The sequence below is a fragment of the Motacilla alba genome, chromosome Z (assembly GCF_015832195.1).
Source record: "Motacilla alba alba isolate MOTALB_02 chromosome Z, Motacilla_alba_V1.0_pri, whole genome shotgun sequence".
In the NCBI taxonomy this organism is placed as follows: domain Eukaryota; kingdom Metazoa; phylum Chordata; class Aves; order Passeriformes; family Motacillidae; genus Motacilla; species Motacilla alba.
This window is the reverse complement of record NC_052046.1, coordinates 20,827,017-20,851,382: the sequence shown is the minus strand read 5'-3', so window position 1 is coordinate 20,851,382 and position 24,366 is coordinate 20,827,017. Positions and strand designations below refer to the sequence as shown.

Genomic DNA, 24,366 nt, shown 5'->3' with positions numbered 1-24,366 from the left:
CCTCCGCCTGCCAGAGCTCCTGTGGGGCACGCTGGGAGTCGTAGTTTTACATTTCTGTAGTTTTGCTGTTCTGCAGGGCGGCGCCTGCGCCCGCCGGAGTGGTGCTTGAGGCGGCGGCAGCTCTCCGCTCCTTCCTGCGGGGCTGCTCCGCCCCGCCTTCCCCCAGATGGCGGCCCTGGCTGTAAACAAGGCCGGGCCGGAGAGCGGCCGCGGGCCTGGCGGTGGCGGTCGTGGCCCGGCGGGCGCTGCGGTGAAGGTGAGGCGGCTGCTCGGGCCAGCTTCTGTGGCGGGGCGGGCTGTGCCCGCCCAGGACACGGCGCGGGAGGCCTGTGGTACAGGATGTGCCCCCTGGGGTGCCGGGCTTATGGATTGGTTTTGGTGGGGGTTTTTTGGTTTTTTTTGGTTTTTTTGGGGGGGGTTTGTTTGTTTGTTTTTGTTTTGTTTTGTTTTGTTTTGTTTTTTCTGGATGACCATCAGTTTTGCTTTTTGTTTCTAGCTTGAGGTATTCCGGCTCGCAACTAATTGCTCGCACTAGCTCGGTGCTGCGTTTATAGCTTGCTAGTTGGCTCTCTTGGTATGACTGACCTCTTTGTGAGCATCAGCTGCGAGGGGAAACTCCACCGGCCAACACTTTGCTCTGGCAGGGTTTTACTGGCCGCTTCCTTTTCCTGAGAGGATGTTTCTTCTGGTTGTGCCTCTTGACAAGTAGACTTGTCTTGTGGCAGTGTATTAAATGAAATGGGTAGGAACTAGTCGTGGTCAGGCAGGATGCTGAGGAGTTAAAATGTTGTGTTTGTGTCTAATTAGTTTTTTACCTTTTAAAAATTGATAGTATGATCGTTATATGTGTGCATATAAAGCAAAATTACTGATTCAGCTTATATACTGTGGCTGCATGAACATCTGTAAAATAAATTGTCATATAGCCTCCTGTGTGAAGTTTTGCTTTTTAACTAGCTTAAAACCCAAAATGGTCTTTTTTAACTTACAGGTTCTTGAGTGTGGGGTCTGTGAAGATGTATTTTCTCTGCAAGGGGACAAAGTTCCCCGTCTGCTTTTGTGTGGCCATACTGTCTGCCATGACTGTCTTACCCGGCTTCCCCTTCATGGCAGAGCAGTTCGTTGTCCTTTTGATCGACAAGTTACTGAACTAGGTAAGAAAATAGGCATATGACATTCTTGAAACCTTACAGTCAAGGAAATCTAGACGATAATGCTTGACATAGATTCTTAGTGCTCCACTTAGTGACAAAATTTCCAAGTAATGAATGTGCAGTAAGGAAAAGAAAGAAAAGATTTTGCCTTTATGTTCTTGAACCTGGACTTGCATGCTTTTATACCTGGACATCTTCTTGTACACCTATATTTACAAAGGGACTGCTCTGTTTAATGTTTCTGTGTAAGGGTTCCTGAAGGATGAGTATTAGTTTCCTATTGTCCTAAACACTAAACCCATGTAATTGAGTAGGTAAATGTTTGACAAACATTTGCCTGAATTCATGATGAAGTGATACAGAGGGAAGGATCAGTGATAACAAACCTGGTTTTTACAATGTTAGTGACTTCTATACGAGCATTATGGTGATAGTGGAGATAGTGGCATATGGAGATAGTGGCAGGATATCAAGAGGGGTTTCCCTCCTCCAAGAATGTCTGCACATGGTATTTGAAAGCATAAGGTAAAGATTTTTTTCTTACAGTGAAAGTTTATTTTATGCAAAAGATGACACATGCATGTAATTTCTTCAGAATAAGAATTACCTAGTCCACATGGGATTATAGAGAAGACAAGTCTCAGAGGAAGCTGTAACAAAAAGAACTTGTTAATAGAACTGGCTCCAGCACTGGAGGAAAAAGGAGCCTGTTGAAAGGACAGGGTTTCTTTAGAAAAGGACATCTCTAGTCTCGTAAACCTAAGTATCAAATTCACTTGACTTTGAAGTACCAGAATCTGCTAGAAATATTAAGGCACTCTGCAGGATGTTTTAGTGAAGATAGAAATCAGGAAAAGAAGTGTCAGCCTTGTATGAAAGAGGGGTTTGTTTTTTGGGTAGGGGAGATGGTAAAGTGTGAGAATCATGGATGATTGCCAGTCTAGTAGAGTGACTAATAGTAATGGTTTGTTTGGCTTCTTATCTATGACTGTACAGCTGCACAAGATTTCTTAAACTGTGCTTTTAGAGGGAGAATCTTAGAGCACAACACTTGGTCCTGTTGTTATGAAACATTTTTGTCCAAGACCACTGCTTTTTCTCTTGTAGTGGGGAACTTGTTGCTTCTTAGTTTTTACTATGCAGTTTTTCCCAGGCATGTGAAAGGATCCTATCATATTTTTTCAGTGTGTTTCATGTTTGATGAAAATAAAGCTTTACAAAAGCTTTTTTTTTTTTTTTTTCTGATGAGTTTTTGATGAAATGCCATGAAATGTTATTAAATCTCCAAGTCCCCTACAGTTAGGAAGAAGGATGAAAAGCTTCAGGATCCTTATATATTGAGGAGTTGATAAATAGAGTTGCATCCTGCTGTCTAACACTAGAAAGAAGGATGCACTGTGATCAACAGTTGCTCACAAAAGTAATGGGTAAAAAATCTTAGCTAAACAGCTTGAAAATAAAAATACTTCTGTGAATAAAAGTTTTACCTGGTGATCTGAGGAAGGGGGAGGTCGTAGGCACTTTAGTCTTTCCATATCCAACACCCTTGAGACATATTACTGGTTCTTGGATATAAAACTAGGAAGTTTTGTGGAGTGCAGCTCATGGCCCCTCTTTGTGTTACCTATACATTTGCTGCCTTTCTCTAATCACTTAGTAGTTGCTGGTATTGGTTAAATTTGCTGCATTTGTAGTTCTCTTTTGTTCTAGAGCTTAGGAGCAGGGAGGGACAACTCAGGGCCCAGGGGAACTTTTCATACTTCCTGCCCCTCCGTTTCAGGATATGAGAAAGCAAGCTCCATGTTCACCCTATAGCAATTCTACAATTTAATTAATTTAATGAAATAATGTTCTTTAGTCTCAGAGAGCTGTTTTGTGTCTAAATCTTGATTATAGGACCACTGCAAAAAGATAATTCTGTTGAAAGAAAAGCTGTAAAATTAGGATGTAAACCTGCCTATGCTGAACACAGTTTCTTAATCAGTAGCTATGGATTTTATGGAGACTTTTAGTTGGTCTAAAGTAACGTGGTACTTTTTTTCCATTGCGCTTATTACTAAAGCACTTAACACTATATTCATCCAAGTTTTCCTAAGTAATCTTGGGAGCTTTCTGAAATTAATACTGGGGGATCTGTATATGGGTAGATGTAGCTGTATTTTTTTGGAACTGGACTTGGTTTAAATATACAGGACCATCTCTTCTTTCCATATATATCTGTATGTGAAGGCGGGGTTAGAAGTACTTTGTGAATCAGGATTTTTGGAAATATGTGTTCTGCAGCTGGAAATTGAAACGTTGTTTACATGCTTAGCAAAATTTTCTAATAGTTCACAGAATCCTGTTACAAGAGAACACATTTTGTAATGAACAGGTAAGACTGAAGCTTGCCCAAACCATCCTGCATTGCAGAATAGACAAAATATTGATTTTTTGGGGGGGGGGGGTTTAAAGAATTCTTTAATGAAGTTGCCTGTGATTTAATCTTCTAATGGAAAATTTTGAATGAGTATGTACATGCTGAAGGTATGTGAAATGTTGTCTTCAATTGCATTAACATTTTTTTTAACCAAAAAGGTGCAATGGAAAAGTTTGTTTGATTTTCAAACTTTTTATTCTGGAGAGTGTTGATTCAGACAGTTTATATAATCAAAAATCTGATAAATGGTGTCTGTAGAAAAAGAGGCTCCTCTTAAAAATTTTCCTTAAATATGTTGATTTGGGAGAAAAGGCAAATAATTTCTTGCAAATTGTTTTCTCTCTTCCTGTCTCTCACTGGTTATTTTTGTTTGGTGGAGTTTTTTGTTTGTTTGGTGGGGTTTTTTGTTTGTTTGTTTCTGTTGGGTTCTGGGGTTTTTTTTAATTAATATGCGGACCAGGGTATTTTTAGGAAAAATGCGCTGATGTTACAGCTTTGGAGTTTCTCTCTATCTACCATTACTGCAGAGCTAAAATTGTTTTCTATCATTAAAACTTGTTCCCGGGGATGTGCAGGTGATGGCATCCTTCATGGAATCCATCTGATGGTCTTGCTTACATTTACATGTGCCTTTGCTAGTGTTTGAGTTAGTGTTTAAGCTGAAGCTTAAAAATGCTGTGCATGAAAATGCATTTAAACATTTAGACAAAAGTTGTTCCTTTTTTCCTTTCATTATTTATAATACTTTCACAGTCAAGCTTCATGCTTCTGAAATTGATGTTTGTATTGTTAGCTGGAGTCAGTCTTAATATCTTCATTCCTGGCTGACACATTTCCTGCTATTCATGTCTTATTTTTCTTTTGAGATGACAGTCAGAATGTGTGATGATTTTTCTAATGGGCACAAACATTCTTTGTAGGCACAAGGATGAGATCACTAGACTCTCACATTTATGATCAAAGCACAATTTGAGGTGAAGTCTCAGTAAATGGATGTATTTACAGAACTCATTTTTTAATGATTTCAAATATAAAATAAACACTTGGTCAGTTTTGTTGAAAATGTGTTGGTAAGTACCTAAAAATTTTATAGGCAGATTTAAAGTAAAAAGGAGCAAAGTCACATTTGTGCAAATATATAAACTTTATGATAGATACCAGTGAAATGAGACATGACTTTTTTATGAGAATGCATGCTTATGACAAGGTAATCCACGTAGCTGATGAGGGGAGGCTGGTTGATGTGGACTTCTTGTATTTCAGTAAAGTTTTGGTACTGTCTCTCACTGTGTCCTGCTGGACAAAATGTCCAGCACACAGCTGGATAAGCAAATGCATCACATAATGGGAGAGCAGCTGGTTCATGGGTCAGGCACAGGGGGTTATAGTGAATGGGGAGACATCAGAGTGGTGCCCTGGCACTAGATGGGTTCCACAGGGCTCCACCTTAGGCTCTGTGCTCTCCAACATCTTCAGAAATGATTGGGTGCAGGACTGGGAGGAATACGAAGTTCACAGATGATACAGAACTGGGAGGAGCTGTTGACTCTGGCCCGGAGGCCCTGCAGAGAGGGCTGGGCAGTCACCAACCATAGTTCAAGGTAGAAGTTCAAGGGTAAAGGAAGATGCTGGGTTGTGCACCTGGGATGGGACAACCCTGGATGTACAGACAGACTGGGGAATGAGAGGCTGGAGAGCAGTGCCGTGGAAAGGGCCCTGGGGCTCTGGTCCATGGCAAGTTGAACATGAGCCAGCAGTGCCCTGGCAGCCAGGAGGGCCAAGCGTGTCCTGGGGGCATCAGGGACAGCATCACCAGCTGGGCAAGGGAGGGGATTGTTCTGCTCTGCTCTGCACTGGGGCAGCCTCACCTCGAGTGCTTGGCACAGTTTTGGGTGCTGCAGTGTAAGAAGGACAGTACTGGAGAGTGTCCAGTGAGGGCATGGAGGCGGTGAAGGGCCTTGAGGGGAAGCTGTATGAGGAACAGCTGAGGTCACTTGGTCTGTTCAGCCTGGAGGAGACTGAGGGGACACCTCATTGCAGTCACAACTTCCTTGTGAGGGGAAGAGAGGGACAGGCACTGATCTCTTACCTCTGGCAAGTGGTGACAGGACTCAAGGGAATGGCCTGGAGTTGTGTCAGGGGAGATTTAGGTTAGATATCAGGAAAAGGTTCTTCACCCAGAGGGTGGCAGGGCACTGGAACAGGCTCCCCAGGGAAGTGGTCACAGCACCAAGTCTGCCAGGGTTCAGGAAGCATTTGGAGGATGCTCTTGGGCAGTGTGGTCATTGGGAATAACCTGTGCAGGGCCAGGAGTTGGACTCAGTGATCCTTGTGGATCTCTTCCAACTCAAGATTATTCCATGATTCTATGTTTTATAGGCTTGCTGGTTATAAATTCTGTTTCAGTAAATTAAAAGTTAGCATGTAAGATTCACTTGTTTTTTTGCTGTGACCAAGATGGACATGTTGTACAACTGCTTGTACTTGTGTTATCAAGCCTCATGATTCATAATAGAAAGAATGTAAGAGCGATGTATCTTTGTCTCTCGTGACATCTTAGAGTTATAGACAAAAAAATAATTACATAATAGCTACTCACTTATCTTTTCTGATCTTCTTGGTTGCAATTCAGTAAATTAGTTTTGTTTTGACTTTCTCTTCCCTGCTAGACATGGAACAGAACTAACATGATTAAAATCACATACAATGTTGTAAACTGAGAACAGTACTTCTGAGTTTCTAGGGTTTTTATAATAAACACTAAAACCTGTGAAAGAAAAGACTTTTGTAAGAAACTCTGTAATGATTGAATAGCTTGTTCCTCTTGCAGCCTTACCCCAGTGCTTGCCTAAAGGCTAAGACAATGTCTGCTTCAAGACTAGGAACTATATAATCTCTTACTTAAGTAGGTATATCCTTTTGGTACATGTACATCCCTTTATACTGGGCTATTAATGGCTATCTGGATTAGTGGCTAATCTGAAAATATAAGGTGCGTGTTAGTATCAGCAGTCATTATATTGCTGTGTTGTTAATGTTACTGTTTTGTATGCTGTAAAAGCTGAAGGTTGTGCAGTTTGTTTGCTGTGGGAAAGTGCTAAACACCCTAGAAGGGAACCACGTAGCCACTTTCCAGTGCTTTGTTTTCTGAGAGTTAGTCTGTCTAGATACCTATTTAGCAAATCCAGACTGTTTAGAAACTGTTTTGATGTAAATTAAATTCTAAAAGTATATATAGTGCTCCGTATTTCTTCAGCTGGTAATAAGAGATGACTGGTTCTGTGTTATGGAAAAAAACAGTGATCTTGCTAGGAGTGCTTAAACTAAAAATTACAAAGCTCTGAGGTCAGAATATGTCAAAGCAGATGACTTTGCTGGTGCTTAGTGTAATTTTGGAGGGATAGAACATACCTTCTGTAAACTCCTTCAAGATCTGTGATAAATATAAGTCAAAATATTTTGTTTGTTTGTTTGTTTGCAGCTTATTTTGTGGAGTGCACTGATCTTATATGGGGTGTTGGCGATGTAGTGCCTCTCTGGAGCAGAGAAGGCTTCAACTATGGAACTGATAACTGCAGAGGTCCCTGACTTTAAAAGCACGGACTTTTTAAAGCACCTTGCTTTATATCTGACTTAAGTTAGATAGCACAGTTAGCAGTATGCTTCCATAGGCCCACTTCTGCAAGCAGCAAATGCATGGTCTTGACTGGTAAACATATTTTTTTAACACAGGTCATCAGTGTTGTTTTTACCCATTGAGAGTGTTGGATCATAAAATAGTTAAAAATGCTCCCATTTATAGCTATAGGAAAACAGTATCATCCATTTATTTCCTTTAATCTGTGAGGCACATAAATTCTTAGTGACCAAATTTGAAGTAGAGTATTACGGTCTATAGTCTAAACTGTGAGGAAGATGGACTAGGGAAAAAAGTTTCATGAAGTTAAAGTAGAAGCTACATAAAGCAGTGTGGTTACCAACTGGGTATTTCTCATAACTGTGTAGTTGTTGTTTGTCTGGTCATTTGGAACTGCACTTTCATTCCAATGATAAATCTTAATCTATGGAGTGTTTGATAAATGTCCATATTGAAGAAGTAAAATTTCATGTCTGTAAAAGATCAGTGAGATGACACTGAACTCCAGAAGGGTGAAGGGCACATACTCCTATGAGACTGCTGCAGGGCAGCCTACTTTAGGAGTTAGAAAACAACGTGGGACAACTGGACAATTCAAGTAGTCTGGGCTCTCTGGGAAAACACATGGGAATACTGTTTCCTTGAGTTCATGTGGATAGCTGATGTGTCATGTGCACAAACTGAAATGCAGAAGTTTTGTCTGCATATAAGGAAACAGTTTTGACTGTAAGAGTAACCAGGCTCTGCCACACATTGCCCAGAGAGGTGATAGCATCTCCCTCCTTGGAGATCTTCAGAAGATGCCTGGATGTGGTCCTGGGCAACCAGCTCTAGGTGACCTAGGCAAAGTGATGAAGAGGACCGCCCCAACATCAACAATTTTGTGGGTTTTTTATGGTTAAAAAGTAATGATCTGGTGCTCAAAAATGATGCTTGGTCTCATGAGCCACCTTTTCCATTCAACAGAGAAAATGTCATTAAATTTATGACAGTTACACTGGAAAAAAGTCAAGGGATGGCAATTCCTTGAAGAAGCAACTGCTAGGATTCTCATATGCTGTGTGGCCTATATGGTTACCATTTAGCAGCAGTTATGGGGATGCAGTTCTGATTTTGCTTCTCATCTCATTGCTTCATGTTAACTTCTATAAAATAAGGATCATGCAGGAGTAGATTTGGATTGGAGGAGGAGTGGATTTCTGCTTTGCTCTAGGGAGTATGAGTGATCTTCCATTTTATCAATTAGTGTAATACCTTGGGGTTTTTTTCTGGATATTGTTTTAACTCTTACTTAGATTTTGCTGACATGAGATCTGCAGTTGGTGTTGCATCTTGTGATACAGGGAATAAGGTTTCTCAGTAGGGAATTCTTCATAGCTTCCATTAGTAGTGTAGAAATGTTCACTATACCTCTGAAAACAATAATTTTTATAATACACAGTGTTTGTGTGTTCCTTGTATTCTTTAGTTGTTAGCTATTGCAGATTATTTTACAAGTATTTTTACTAAGTTTTTCTAAATTTTTAATAATCTTGGCATTTTTGATAGGGAAGGGCTGCATAAATATTAAATAGCTCAATGATTAAAGGAAGGAAGAAGATGGAGTGAACTTGCAGAAAAACTGCTAGCTGTATCTCACTTTCTTAATATTAATGTAGTTGATGTTCTCTTAATATTTGTCTGAATCTCAGCTGTGGTTTGTGGAATTTCTCAAAATGATATGTGCTTGAGATTTTTCTTCCTCTCCTCCCCTTTGTTAAACTCTTCGTCAAAAATAGGAGATTCTGGTGTCTGGGGATTGAAAAAGAACTTTGCTTTGTTGGAACTCTTGGAACGATTGCAGAATGGACCTGCTGGGCAGTATGGGACAGCTGAAGAAGGCATTGGTCTGTCTGGAGAGGTACTGAGTTTTAAGCAAAACAAACCAAAACCAAAAGTTTCATTTTCCAGACGTTATCTCTAAATAGGAAAAAGATTGAAAATCAGTTCTTTGCCAAATGTAATTTCACCAATAATACTGTTATTTTCTTCCACTATTTAGTATTAAGGCTTCAATTAATTGTTCATAATTAAATGCTAATTTGTACTTGACTGAAGCAGAAAATAAACTGGTATTAATAAACATGCATACTATTTCACCCCCTTTTTATGCCTTTAGGATTTTTAGAAAAGCTTACTGATTTTGATGTTATAGTTCTAGTCATATAAGCACAGTTTTCTGAAACTCCTTAGGAATTCTTCCTAAAGACCTCAGCTATTGTCAGTAGTTGCCTTTTATAGTAATTTTATTATATCATGTAGTACTTCATTACCAAAAGTAGCTGCTTTTATCATTTCAGCATTAACAGCAGGTGTGCAACATATCTTGCAGTACCATTCTAGATGTAGATAAGTTTCCTAAGTGCTTATTTGACTGTTGGTGTTTTGTTTTTCTGTAACTAATTCTCTGTTCTGTAATAACTGCTTTGGAGGAAGTTCCCAGAGCCAGATTTATTTTCTCCTCCAAACCTTTAAAACTTGCACTGAAGCTTGGTTTTTTAAAGTCACTGAACACTTAGAACTTCTGTTTTTAAAAAGTTTCTTGAAAACTTTAATCAAGTTGCAAAGTAGTCCAAATATTTATTAGTATATAACTTTTAAAGAAAGCCTGTAATGTTGACAAGTCTTCTGATTTTTCCTCCATTATTTGGATTAAATGTTAACCACTTTAGTTTTGCCTGTTTTTCATTGTTAGAGTATCATTCGTTGCGATGAAGATGAAGCCCATGTTGCATCTGTGTATTGCACTGTTTGTGCCACTCACCTGTGTGCAGACTGCTCCCAGCTTACTCATTCTACTAAGACTCTGGCGAAGCACAGGCGTGTACCTCTTGCTGATAAGCCTCATGAGAAGACGATGTGCTCCCAACACCAAGTGCATGCCATTGAGTTTGTTTGTTTAGAAGAGGGCTGTCAGGCGAGTCCTCTCATGTGTTGTGTCTGCAAAGAATATGGGAAGCATCAAGGTCATAAGGTACTGCTAGTAGTTAATTTCTAGTCATGCCATGGGGTGGCTTGCATAATTATTTATCCAAATGAAGTACAAAAGGTTGTCAGGAAAGGAGGATAGATTCTTGATGTGTTCGTCCCATTCTTTAATTTTCCCTTTGTGTCAGACAGTTGCCATGATAAAATAAAGAAAAAAAAATTCTAAGAACTCCATGAGTTACTAATGTGAATATATATATATATATGAAGAAGGACGGTCCCTTTATCTGCTGCTTTTCTGAACTTTTTGTGACATTGGGCCACCCTTCTAAAAGCTGTTTTCATAATGCAGACACTACATACACGTCACATCACTGGAGCAATCTAACCATCCTTCTTTTTTTTATAATAAATTATGATAAACAGGCAAGTTTTTGTTTAATTGTGTAATTGCTAGATGTCTGAGCTGGTTTCAGCATAATCTGTAAATCCTGACTGTTTTTTTAAATTGCAAGATGGTTTTAAGTTCTTACTTGGCTTTACTATATGTATGTGTAAATATATGCCCATATACTTGCACATGTATATTAAATATGTAGTAAAATAGAAAATATTATTAAAGAAGATCATAATGATTGATGTTTAATATGTTGTTTTTAATTAATAGCATTCTGTCTTGGAACCAGAAGCGAACCAGATTCGTGCATCCATTTTAGACATGGCTCACTGCATAAGAACTTTCACAGAAGAAATCTCTGATTATTCCAGAAAATTAGTTGGAATTGTTCAGCATATTGAAGGAGGAGAACAAATAGTTGAAGATGGAGTTGGAATGGCCCATACTGAACATGTATGCTTTTAAAAAATTTTATTTCCCCCACATGCACAGATTATTGGCTTTTCTGTAATAACTGGGATAAGGACTTTCAGAGAAAGTTATGTGTAGGTTTTATAGGGCAAGACTTTAAGGTCTTCTATCTAGCAAGTCAGTATTGAGGCTTAAGTCAGCAGATAGATGGGAACTTGTGTGTTACAATGTTTTTAGGCTATATGAAAATATGGAGGCAGTGGAAAAAGTTGTTTGACTCCTAGTGTGCAGACTGTGTATGTTCTCAGGTGGTATAAAACTATTGAGGCTTTTTTCCCTGGTCATTTTAGTGAGGTGTCTATGCATGCAAATGAGGTATGTGATTATAGGAATTACTTCTGGAAGTGTATTGGTATTATTCGAGAAGTCTTATCTGCCCTAAATAGGACATGAACTGTGATGTAGCCAAGCAGATGTGAAAATAAATTAGAATCTGGAATAAAATTTAAAATTTGCTCCTGGAATCAGCTGGTGTCCTTAAACACTTGGATCTCCTTGCTGCAACACTCTAGGTACCAGGAACGGCAGAGAATGCTCGCTCATGTGTCAGAGCCTATTTTTCTGATCTTCATGAAACCCTTTGTCGCCAGGAAGAAATGGCTCTTAGTGTTGTTGATGCTCATGTGAGAGAGAAGTTGATTTGGCTTAGGCAACAGCAAGAAGATATGACCATTCTCCTGTCACAGGTTTCAACAGCTTGCCTTCACTGTGAAAAGACTTTACAACAGGTAGGTTGGCAAGTGAGCTGTAGCATATGGCAAAATACATGGAAGTACAAATTGATTTTAGACTAAAAAAAGAGATAAGATGGTATTCTGCATTATTTTCTTATAAGATTAAATCAGTCATGGTCTAACATGAGATTTAAGTACTCATTACTAGATAGTGTTAGCCAAAGATAATCAGTACAAAAGCATAGACCCCTCCAGTTACTGGAAACTCTGTGGCATGATTTTTCTGGAGTACTTTCTGATATTTGTGAGGTTAATGGGAAGGCAAGACAAGACTGAAGCAAAAAAAAAAAAACCAAAAACAAACCCTACAGAATGTAGTGGAAAGATTTTACAGTTGGAATTACAAATATAGATGTTTGAAGCTAGTTGTCATAGATGACTGGTAGGAAAATATGTTTTAGGATTAAATTGCTTTCAGTAGCACTTTTAACATTGGTAATTCAACATCTTAAATGTATGAAGAAACTGATTGTGTGTGAATTTCTCATTGGTCTCTTATTCATTCAGTTTAATGATAGGAAAAAGTAAATAGTTTATGTAGCAAATAGTAAACTGAGTGTGAGAAGCTACTTTATGAATTTATTATTTGTACTTCTTTTTTCCAAATTTGTTTAGAGCTTTTGTTTGGTTGTGCAGTCAGGTTTAACTGTTCAAATGTTTGAATCATGAATGGGGGGATACTAATGTTTTCCTATTAAGTGGGTTGCTAGATGCTGCAAAAGAGTTGCTCTGTTCCCTCCGTTTAAATGATACGTGGAAACTATAAATGTTCTTTATATGTTACATTGTTATTATTGTTTCTTATAATTTATATTACTCCTAGGTGGCTCATAAAGAAAGTTTGTTGGTTTTTTTATAAACTTGAAGAACTTAGTATCTATTACTGTTAAGGAAAACTGTTAAGATATTAATATTTGTATTGCAGTTTTAAAGAAATCTATTTTGTAAATGTTAATTTCTTGAAGTAGTATATTTTCATTTAAAGTGCCTTCTTTCTAGCAATCATATTTATATTGTATTTGGGGTATTTTTAAGTAAATTACTAAAGGAACAGCATGCTTTTGTTTTCTTTGTCTGTTTAGGATGACTGCAGAGTGGTGTTGGCCAAACAGGAAATTACAAGATTGCTAGAGACATTACAGAAACAGCAGCAGCAGTTTACAGAACTTGCAGATCATGTACAGCTGGATGCTAGCATACCTGTCACTTTTACAAAGGTATTCTTAATCTCATGGAAGTACAGTTAACCACTTTATGAAATCCCAAATCTAATGTAAAATAAAGCAGGAATAATGGATGTACATTATTATGCTGTATTTGTTGCAACAAGTTGAGGCAATTCAGTATCAGTTAGAGCCACACTGATGAATGCAATCTGGTATTTGAGCAACAAACCACTGTGCTGCTGTAATAAGGGTGGGAAAAGTTCTTTTGACATTGACTGTATCAGTTACTTTGTTTGAACATGAGCTGTTTTCTTTTAAATAAGTTGGATAGCATTTGTGAGTTCTAGAAACACCTTTCTTTGGAAACATATCTGATTATTTCCTGGAGATTGCTCACCTATTTAAAATTGAATACTACTATTATAACTTTCATTTATAATGTCAAAAAATGTATTTCTTTCATTTATTAAATAGTCATTTGTTTTACAGTTGCTTGGTATTCACTCATAGGTTAGCTTTTACATGATTAATCTTTTAAGTAGGTTTGGGGTTTATTGCTTCAATATAAGTTCAGTACCACTTTCATTGAAAGGGATGAAATTATTCAAATTTTGATAATGATACTTCTCTTTGGTGTGTTTATATGGTATTTATTATTAATGATGCTTTCCTCATAGGAAAGTAAATAAGTTTGAAACTTAAGGAACAAGAAGTACTTTGATGTATGGGGTTTTTTTGGGTTTTGAATGGGTGAAAGAGGAAGAGGATCTGTTGTGGCTGAGACAAAAATGAGAATTTAACTGTAGCTGTTGAAGCATTTACTGTAAGGAAATGAATGGTTCCGTAGAGATTCTATGTCAGTTCTTGCTGACTTGAGAAATTAAATTTCTTCAAAATAATTGATTTTGTAACCTCAGTATATTTGAATTTCCATGTTAATGCAGCACTTTCACTTCTGCCTGTCTCTTTCCTATTCAGCAGAGACCAGGTGGTAGGGCCAAGGAAACCTCTTCTGCAAACCCTCATTATTCCATGAATGAAGCAATAATGATATTTCACAGATAAAGAATTGCAAGTCAGAGGGGCATTTTGAATGTCTGGCTTTGACTTTCAGAGCTGTTTATCAGAATTGGAAAATCTTGGTTGTGAATTTCTGAGCATTTGGAAAGATAATGATAGGAGCTAGCTAAGGTGTTCAGGAGGCCCACAAAAAATAGGCTTGGGGGACCCAGAAGACTTGGTTTTGTCTTGTAACAATTTGGATTTTTATGAAGTCTTCTGAAGGTTAATTTCTGAATTTCAAAGGTGCTAAAGCAAGTGTAATTTTTCACAGAAATGGCAGCAGTTCTGAAAAAATAAGGTGAAAGTAATTCTTTCAGCCTCTTACTTTTTGTTTTCTCACATCTGATAAAGCTTAAATGTTGTCTTTCTTGACAATGTGTTTTTAGATTACTGTTATGCTGATGGCCACTATTGTGACTTGCAGTGAGGCTTGTTGTATATATCTGGACCTGTCAACAGATATCAGGCAGAAATAAAATCTCCAGATAAAAACCTGTAAACTGTTACTATTTTACTGGAAAGGTCTCCCTCACAAGCTGGCATACACTGAAGGCTGCATCCATTGTAAAATGTAAAAAAGCATTTCAGACAGTAACAGATCAGAGGAACATTTAATATCAAAAGGAAGTTGTGGAGGTTTAAGGAGGGGAGGGAGAAGTCCTTTTCATTCCTGAAAGTGAGTAAATTTTACCTATTTTTTTGTTTCACTGATGACACAAGAAAACAGGCACAGTGCCATTTCCTCTTTCTAAACTAGCTAGGGAAGTGCCACATACAAAGCTCTGAAGGGAGGATTTGGAGAATTCTCCTTGCCCAGGAGCAAGGAGATGAAAGATAGATTTCTGTTAAATGAGTGCAGTGGCTGTAGAACATTATATACAAGAATTGCATTTGGTCATCGTGAATATGTGTATGTGCATGCTGTAGAGAGAGAAGACTATTAAGGAAGAAGTATGTGAGACTGACAGATAAATTCTCATTATGATGTTAAACTAACTATGGGCAACTAACCCTTACCAGCATAAAGACTGGTAGGCATCTGAGAAGGCAGTGTTCTCGCAGAGGGAAAGCACTTTAAGATACCATTAAGTAAACTGTACAGAGGGCTTTTGTCTCATGAAATTTCTTGAAAGAGCTCGAGGATGAAAAAGTGAAGAGATCATAGTTGCGGATTTTTCTTCTGCACTTTCTGCACTGAAATTTAAGAAACCAAGTTTTACTTAAACAGAAGTCTAAGGTTACCTGTTTTTAAGTATGCCAGCAGTTTATGCACCTGCCAGAAATACAGACACAAAGGGGTTTTATTTGTCATTTTTTTAAGCAACATTTTAGTTAAAGGTGCTGATACAACTGACATTTTCCATGTCAATTTCTAGCTGTGATTGTGAATAGTCCATTATTACTAACTCATATTGCAGATGCTACATGGAGTTTCTAAATAGAATTTTTGCTTGCAATATTTTTTGAAGTGACAGAACTACTTGGTGCAAAAAGTGGAAATTTGGTAACCATCACGTTTTGATTCCTTCTGAGAGAATACAAACATGCTGAGAATAGCCTGTTTCATTCTAAACCTTAGAGAAGGCAAACTGCAACAGGATGGCTAAATTTGACAGCATCACTCATCTCCTTCATTTCCCTGATGATTTAAGTTGTACTGCCTCTGCCCTCCAGCCATGGGAGCTGTCTAGGTGAACAGTACATCTGGTGGAGCTGTGAGAGGATTGTCAGACTGGCTCACTGTCACCAAGCTCTGCCCATAGCCAGGGTACTGCCTCCTGCAAGAAACCTGTGAACTGAGCAGCTCTATCCAGAGCTGCTGCTTTTCCTTCTTCCTTTCAGGTGCAGAGAAGAATTGGGGAGATTCACTGCCAGAAATTTTGGATAAAATTAGAACTGAAGTTTGAGTGTGAAAAGAGTGCTGGAGACATGGCATTTTTTAGACTCTTCTGCATACTTCTTTTGGTTTTTTTCTTTCTCTGTACCTTGTCAAAAATCTGCCCACAAGCTCTTCTTTTCCAGAATGACATAACCCATTCTGATAATCATGTTGTGTTGCAGTGTTGTCACTGAATTTCAGTTCTGACTCCAAATATCTAGAACTTGGACAAAATTAATTAAAAATCAGTTAAGTCTCAATGTTTTTTTTTTTCCAAATCTCCAGTCTTTTGGTTGTGGTGCATCTGCCTTGTCATACTGAACCTGCTGAGCTTATACAAGTTCATTTCACTGATTCAAAAAAAGTAGTTTATTTCATACTGAATAGGTAGTCTGTGGAGTTCTATGATAAGGACCATCTGGGCCCGTTTAGGTTTCAAGCAGCAAGTGGACAATTTCATCGGTGAATAATGCATCAGGATCTGCTGGTTGAAGAAACTTCACAGTTGGCTTAGGAAATTCATGAGCTGCAAGCTCTTAAGCACAGAGAAGTTATTTAGAACAGTTATCATCACTGTGTACTTTCCTTATTTCTTATTTATTGTTTTCTTATTTCATGTCCATCTTTGCCTTGTTTCAGACAGCATATTTGATGAGATGAACCTTTGATCTGGCTTTTACACTTACAGTGATGATGTTGCTGACTTTTGCATTGTGGTAGTTGCATAATAATATTTTAATTTTTTTTTTAGGAAGCAGTTTCTCAAGGTGTTTTTATTCTCTTCCAAGTTTGTGATAGCATAAGGTCTTTGAATTGTATTGATTATTCTGAAAGTATGGTACTTCTCTGATGACAGAAGGGAGAATCCAGTTACTTGTCATGATGACAATATATCCAGATACATAATGGATCCTATGTGTGTATCTGTGTGTATATGGAAAGATAAATAGTTAGATATCTCACATCATGTGATACAGACGTTTATATGTCCTGTAACATTGGCAACCTGTTGGTCTTTTACTAAGAGATGTTGCAGCATTTTTGCACTCCGTAGTATTTCTTCTGTAAGAAGAAATAAGAGGCTGTGTGGAGTAGGCACAGAGCTGTCTGGATTTTGCAAGAAAACAAATATACTGCCACATAGTTCTGGTGATTGAAACCCTGGTGTTTCATCAAGATAGCAGTTCTAAGTACTTCAAAATGTGTTTCAGAAATAGATACTAATGTCAGCCTATGTGTTTATTTTAGAATTTATGCTTTGCCATTTGATCCCATTGTGAATGTCATCTCCTTCAATACTCAACAATAGCTTGGTGTAAACTACAAACAGGGAAGTTGATTCTTGTCTCCAAGTAAGACTTGGGGGATTCTGTTCGCTTTTCTCTGCTATTTCAGATTACTGCCTAGTGCTAGTAATGTTACTGTTGCAAAGGATTGGAAGAGGCTTAGGATGAAGAGGTAAAGCTATGGAAACTCCAGCAAGGAAGTAGTTCTCGAGGTGGAGGCATTAATAAAGTGGGGAAAAAAGAGAGTTTTCTGGTCAGAGAATTCTAATTAATTACCATAAAAAAAATTCCTCACAAGGTCTCAACCAAGAATGATGAAAGAATTTGAAATTTTATCAAATACAGACATAGTGTCACGAAACTGGCTTTCTAAAAGACATGACTCTGGTCAGGTAAAAGTTACAGGTTCACTACAGACATTGTTGGATATTTTTGTTTCTGTTATTACTGGGAGAGATTGATGATTGGGCTTTGTACTTTTGGAGACCACCTATTTAGTCATTTTAGAAATGGTGACAAAAACATGTTTTAAACATAAGAGCTTTCTAGATTGAATTTCCAAAATTTGCTGTTGTTATTAATACATAATATTCTGTTTCTTCCAGGACAACAGGGTACATATTGGACCAAAAATGGAAATTCGGGTTGTTACTTTAGGATTAGATGGAGCTGGCAAAACAACTATTTTGTTTAAGTTAAAGCAAGATGAATTCATGCAGCCAATTCCAACAATAGGTTAGTAGCTACAATTCAAATGTAGTGACTTTTCTGAATGTTTGATTTATCTGCTAATTTTGGTTATTTTATGTTTATACAGAGCAGGACTGTAAAACCTGAATATTTTTATTCCAGGTTTTAACGTTGAAACAGTAGAATACAAGAATTTGAAGTTTACTATTTGGGATGTAGGAGGAAAGCACAAATTGAGGCCTTTGTGGAAACATTATTATCTCAATACGCAAGGTAATACTGATACAGCTCTTAAACTGTATTTTGTCTTCTAGCTTGTGTTTCAAAGCCAGACAGATTACTAATAGAAATAATTTATGACAGTAGAAAGTTGTTCATCTAATGCAAAGTACAGCTGTTAGATTAATGAGCTAATAAATTTTAATCCAGTTGGTCAAAATGTCTACTGCATGATAAAGGTACATTCTCCATAAATCCATCAGACAGTTCATGGAGCCAAACAAAATTAGAACCTCTGTTAAATTGGTTCTAGCTGACAACAGACAAGGTACAGCGTCCCAAAGTCTGCATAGTGAGAAGCAGTACTTTCCAGGTATGAAATATAAATAGCACTTGAAAATACTCAGCTTTTAGAAGCCTTTAGATAGCAGCTTAAAAAATTCTACCAAGTTCTGTAACTTCTGACTTGCTATTGCAGTGTAGTATCTGATTATTGAGTCTGAAAACATTGATGAACTTAAAAATTTGTGGTGGTGTTTTGTAAATCCTCCATAGGTATTTCCCAGTTCAGAAAGAAGTTCCTCTAGATTGATTCATTCACAATTATCTAAAATATTTAGGAATTACAAACGTCAGCTCATGTGCTCTGCTTTGTGCCTTATTTCAGCCTTAAATGCAAACTTTAACTTTTTAAATTACTCATATTTTCAAACTTTTAAAAGTTGTATTTTGGGACTTCTGTTATCCTCTTAAAACATACTTTGTGAAGTAGCATGGAATCATGCCTGCCTTGGAACTACATGTTGGAGAGAAAGCTAAGCAGTTACCCTGGTACATATCTGCAGTAGGTTATTTTTAGTTTTGGTGTTGGGGTTTTTTTGTTGCAAAACCCCTTGATTTTAAATTCTGTCCTCTAGCTCTGCCCCCTTGACTCTCCAGTCTTTCTGGCATCTTAGTTACTCTCTAGTGGATAGTAAAATTTAATGCTGCTATGTCAGGTCCTTGGCCATCTTTTTTGGATTGTGTAGTCTGTAGTTGAAGCAAGCTGTGCTGATTTGGCTGAACCTGTGAATATTACAGCCCATTAAGGGAAACTGAGACAGCCATATGGGAGTTAATGGAGTATAAATGGATCAAGAAATGGCTTAAACTGAGCTACTTAATCCATGCATAGTAAATCTAGTTTTAGACCTAAGTAGTTAAAATACCATAGCCTTTATATTAGACTAGGAAAAAAAATCAGAGATTTTTTCACTGTTTTAGGATGAATTCTAGACTTCTGTTTAAAATGCAGAAATAGTTAAGGAATTTCTCAGTCATCCTGGATTTAAAATTGAAGTTGTGTACTAAGAAACTTCATATAGAAAGCTTCTAGAAAAAGGAATGATGTAAGTTGAAAACTAATTTTGCAGTTTATATGTGAATGTGTGTAAAACATTTCTCTTCTTCTTTCATAGCGGTGGTGTTTGTTGTTGATAGCAGTCACAGAGACAGGGTCAGTGAAGCATACAGTGAACTTGCAAAATTATTAACAGAGAAGGAATTGCGGGATGCCTTGCTCTTGATCTTTGCTAATAAACAGGTACTTGTGATTTGGTTTTACTCTCTTTTCCTCAGCTTGTCTATCAAATTCCAACGTTCTGAACCCTCTGCTGTGGGTAGGGAGTGCTAATGTGGAAAGCATAAAATGTAGATATTTTCCTTATGTGTAATGCTGGTCAAGTAAATGTTGGTGCTAAGCATGCTTAGTAGATTGATCAATCAGGGCTTTTTTGTAGTAGGAAGTAGTAAATGCTTAACTGTTTGATTTGTCTTTTGTGTTTGAAGAGCTGTTATGTGATCTGTAGCTTCAGTCTAAGCCAAAGAAATGGCTTCAAATATAATGCAGAAGAATAATTGAGTCTTTGTATCTGATTATCTTGCAGGATGTAGCAGGTGCTCTTCCAGTGGAAGAAATCACAGAGCTGTTGAGTCTCCACAAACTCTGCTGTGGCCGTAGCTGGTATATTCAGGGTTGTGATGCCCGAAGTGGTACAGGACTTTATGAAGGATTGGACTGGCTTTCAAGGCAGCTAGTGGCTGCTGGTGTCCTGGATGTGGCTTAACTTTACATTAGCTGCAATTTAATGTTGTAGTTTATGGTTTTGTTTTGTTTGCACGATTTAGGGTTGGCATCAGGTCTGCTCCCTGAGGAGGGGACTTTGTTTAATTTGGTGGTTACAAAAAAATATGAACCTTCATACTAGATTGGATAGTTGGTTCAGTAAACTTGTGTCATTATAGTGATTTTCAAAGTTGATACATCTACATTTAGTGGGAATTGAAGAGTGTTACAAGGATGCCTTGAAATTCCTTTTCGAGATATTGTTAAAATTTAATTTTTTTCCCTGATAAAATATGCATTGGATTTCATGTAAAAGATATAATGCTGTTACAGTAGTTAATTGGTATTATAAAAATTCTGAGTAGTTTAGAAATGCTTTCCCATTAAGCTATTCCACTATCCATCTCAAGTTTATTAGAATAGCCAGCTCTAATAGTTAGAGATAAGTGGTGCTACTCTTTAATATCAAAAGAATCCATAAATATAAAGGTGGCATTGAAACTTACATGCAGCTACACCATGTAAAGAAAATGCTTCCCTTATTATTTATTAACCTCCTTGTTTGTTACAGGAAGGCAGCATAACTGCACAAAGAAAATTCAGAATTGTAGAAAAGTGTTGCACAGCAAATGGGCTTTGGCATTACTTAGCAACTTGTTTTATATCTTGGGGGCAGGAGTTAGTTGAATTATTTATGGACATACTATGGTGATAATGAGGTGAAAGTGTTTTGTGCATACTTGGGGACATAATTTGCCTGTAGAGATTAAGTTTATTCCTGAAGAAGTCAAATTAAATTTAAAAAACCTAACTTCTTAAAGAAGTAGTGTGGTGTAATGTCAGTCCAGCTATGTGCTTTTATTTAGTAGTCATAATTCCGGAATAAGGTAGTGGTCTTAAAATACTCAATAACACAATGTAAAACCAGTGAACACTAATTATAAGTCTTTAGAAGGGTAGATGATAAAGTGGGATATAAACCTTCCATAATTAGATTTTCAGTTTTTACTATATCTTCTACATGGAATTGTCACCAATGCCTCTATTTCTGAAGATTACTCATTCACAAACCCATGAAATATGGGTGTAGTTTTGTTTAAATTTAGAGAAGGTTGCAATGACCTAGTGATATCTTTTTTTCTGCTGGACATGCAACTTTGTGAACAATTTTATCTGTCTGGTATGCACACCAGAATCTTCTTCCCTTTTCTCTAAGTCCATGGCCACTGCCAGCTGAAGAAGCTGTGCCAGGGACTCTCTTCATGTCGGTAGAGAAGCTACAACAACTCTGAGCAGTAGATCAAAACTCTCTATCATAACTTTTTTTACTGGAGTAGAGGCAAATCAGGAGAACTAGATAGTGCAAGTGAACAGTGTTGTTTCACAGATGTGGAGATATTTTTGCCATACTGAAAAGTGTTTATCTGTGAGAGCTCTGAATCTCACCTAGTAAAGAAAGTGTATCTCATTATCTGTGGCTTTGCCTTCATTGTATTATTAGGATACATACCTTAGGTAAAGCCAAGAATGTATAAATGAATAATTTAGTACATTTGCACTTTTCTTCTAGAGGAAGCAGTTAATGTAACTACTTCCTTATTATGACACTTGTAGTATTCTTCTTACTTAAATTTCAGGTAAATTATGTAAAATGCAGCTTCAGATTCAGCAAGTCTAATGATGTGAATAATACCTGAAGGAACACTAAGCTTTAAAGTAGTTTAATGTTTGTGAAGTGGTCTTCAATGCCTACACATGTACAGGTACTGAGAGAGTATTTAGTCTTTCTTTAGACAACCTGATAAATTTGGAAATTGTTTATAATGGAGTGAAAAGTGGAGTTTTTGCACATACCAAACTTAAAATTGTTCTTCCTTCCCAGCCTGTAACTTCTTGCACTGTACACAGTTGGTGGCTGTGATTTGGGCATCTGCTCAGACTGTGCTGCAGAGCAACCCCTGACCTAGTTAGGGCTGGCTGTCCCTTCACAGCTCTTTTTGAAATAGGAACAAGTTTTGCTAAGTATGGTAGGTATCTTTTCCTGTAATATTTTTAACAGAAGACATGCATTCTGTAGAAGAATCCTGATTTAGTTTCATTTTAGCTGGTTTAGGCTTCAGTTACACATGCTGCTCAGTATAGTTCTAATTCAAAATGTTCAAGGTGACTAGTTGGTATTTTATGTAACATTAAATTTGAGGGGAGAGGAAAAATTCTCACTCATTCATATTTTCAAGTTCAAGTGATTGCTTGTGACACATGGAATGCTACCATGAAAGTGTTTTTAAATTGAATTTATTTAAGATGACTTGAAGTAAATGTGAAAGTGTTGCGTTTGTCTGTGAACTCTTCAGTGTAGAGTACACCAAGAGGTTTATTCGTATTATACATTAATACAACATATAAATGGCTTTAGTTATAAATTTAAGCTTGTTTCATCAGTTTTACTGAACTTTAGTTTTTAGTGTATACTGACTTATGGAATATGTAATTGGAATATTTCCTGAACTAGAACTCACTAAAGCATTGCTAACTGTTTAGAAATACTGAATTAACTTTTCAAAGGATCTTGATGTAATTTTGAAATTGGGTAAATGCAACATCCAGTGATTGTGTTATAGCTTTCTTTAAAGAACCTCATCTCAAAAATAGTATGTCTGTGCTAACTGAACAGTCATGTTTTATCACTGTTTCTGTATTCTGTCTTCAGAATTACTGTGGACTATGAGGGTCTGGTTCTGAGTGCGTTGAGTAGATGTGGATCTTAAGTAAAGATTTCTTTAAAGAAAGAGCTCTTTTAGTAGAAGAAATTCGTGAGCTGCTGCAATTTGCATTGCTCAGAAAATAATTTCTTTTCAATAAAATATGTAAAACCTTGAGCTAATTTTAATAAACTTGCCTTTTTGTTTTGTTTTTTAAGGTCCTCTGAGAATAGAGGTGCGCTATATTTAACTTCCTGTGGAATTTTTCTTACTGATCCTGTATCTCACTAAAGATAAACTTCCTGATGGTAGCAGCAACTTTTGAGAGGAAATATATTTGGTTATCACGCATCATATCTCGATTCATAAATGAAGTTACCAGAACTGTCAACTCCCAAGTCTTTTATGAGTGCAGTGGTGTTAGGTGAACATATACAGACATGATCAATGTTACTGTTTATAGAGTACGTTTAACTAAGCAGCATAGTAACAGGACCCTGTTGAACCACATTCACAACAGCTTGAGAAGTTGTCTGAGCTTTCAGTGTGAGCCTACTGTTTGTGAACAGAGAAAAAAGCGTGACTCATGTGATGTTTGGAGGCTGTCTTGGGAACAAGGATCCAAGGATCACAAAAGGAGGTTTTGATTCTTGGAAAAGTAAGGATAGGGGTCAGCAGCTCTGCCACCTTGGACTTTCAGAGGGCAGACTAGGGCCTGTTTAGGAAACTAGTTGAGAGAGTCCTGAAGGAGGTAGTCCTTAAGGGCAAGGGAGTCCAGGAAGGCAGAAGCAAATCCTAGCTAGAGATGCAGGAGTAGGATCTACCCAGGTGCTGAAAGATGAGTTGGTGGGAAAGGAGGTCAGCCTGGCTCAACAGAGAGCTCTGGCTGGAACATGTGGAGAGAAATTTTATAACCTCTGGAAGAAAGGGCAGGCAACTCATCCAGACTACTCATAGGTGCTATGAGGTTATGTGGGGAGAAAATCAGAAGGGCCAAAGCCCAGCTAGAACTTGATCTTAATACTGGTGAAAAATACAACAAAAAATGTTTTTGCAAATACATCAGCAACAAAATGGCCAATGAGAATCTCCATCCTTCATTGCATGCAGAGGGAAACAGTGGCAAAGGATAAAGAAAAGGCTTAATGCTGTCTTTGTCTCAGTTTTTAAGAGTAAGACCAGTTATCCTCAGAGTATCAAGTCCCCTGAAGTGGAAGACAGGGACGAGGAGCAAAATGAAGTGCTCATAATTCAGGAGAAAAAGGCTAGTGCTTGCTAGACCCCTTAGCTCCAAGTCTGTGGGACCAGATGGGATCCACCAAGATTACTGATGGAGCTGGTTGGAAGAGCTTTAAATAATTTTAAGGCACCAAGAAGACATTTCAAATCATTTACCAACAGTCTTGGGTTATGGGGGAGGTGACTACAAATTGGCAACTGTAATACATATCTACAAGAAGGTTCAGAAGATGGATCTAG

The 24,366-nt window shown here is 37.6% G+C and overlaps 1 protein-coding gene across 1 annotated transcript; it reads left to right on the top strand.

The window, feature by feature from the left end:
- Positions 1–22: 22 nt before the first annotated feature.
- TRIM23 (tripartite motif containing 23) lies at positions 23–23,108 on the top strand. The gene is made up of 11 exons (XM_038124335.1): positions 23–256; positions 992–1,154; positions 8,989–9,110; positions 9,945–10,223; positions 10,845–11,027; positions 11,558–11,773; positions 12,862–12,996; positions 17,778–17,907; positions 18,025–18,135; positions 19,539–19,663; positions 20,007–23,108. The coding sequence occupies exons 1-11, from the start codon at positions 167–169 to the stop codon at positions 20,184–20,186; spliced, it is 1,734 nt and encodes a 577-aa protein (XP_037980263.1). The 5' UTR covers positions 23–166; the 3' UTR covers positions 20,187–23,108.
- Positions 23,109–24,366: the final 1,258 nt, after the last annotated feature.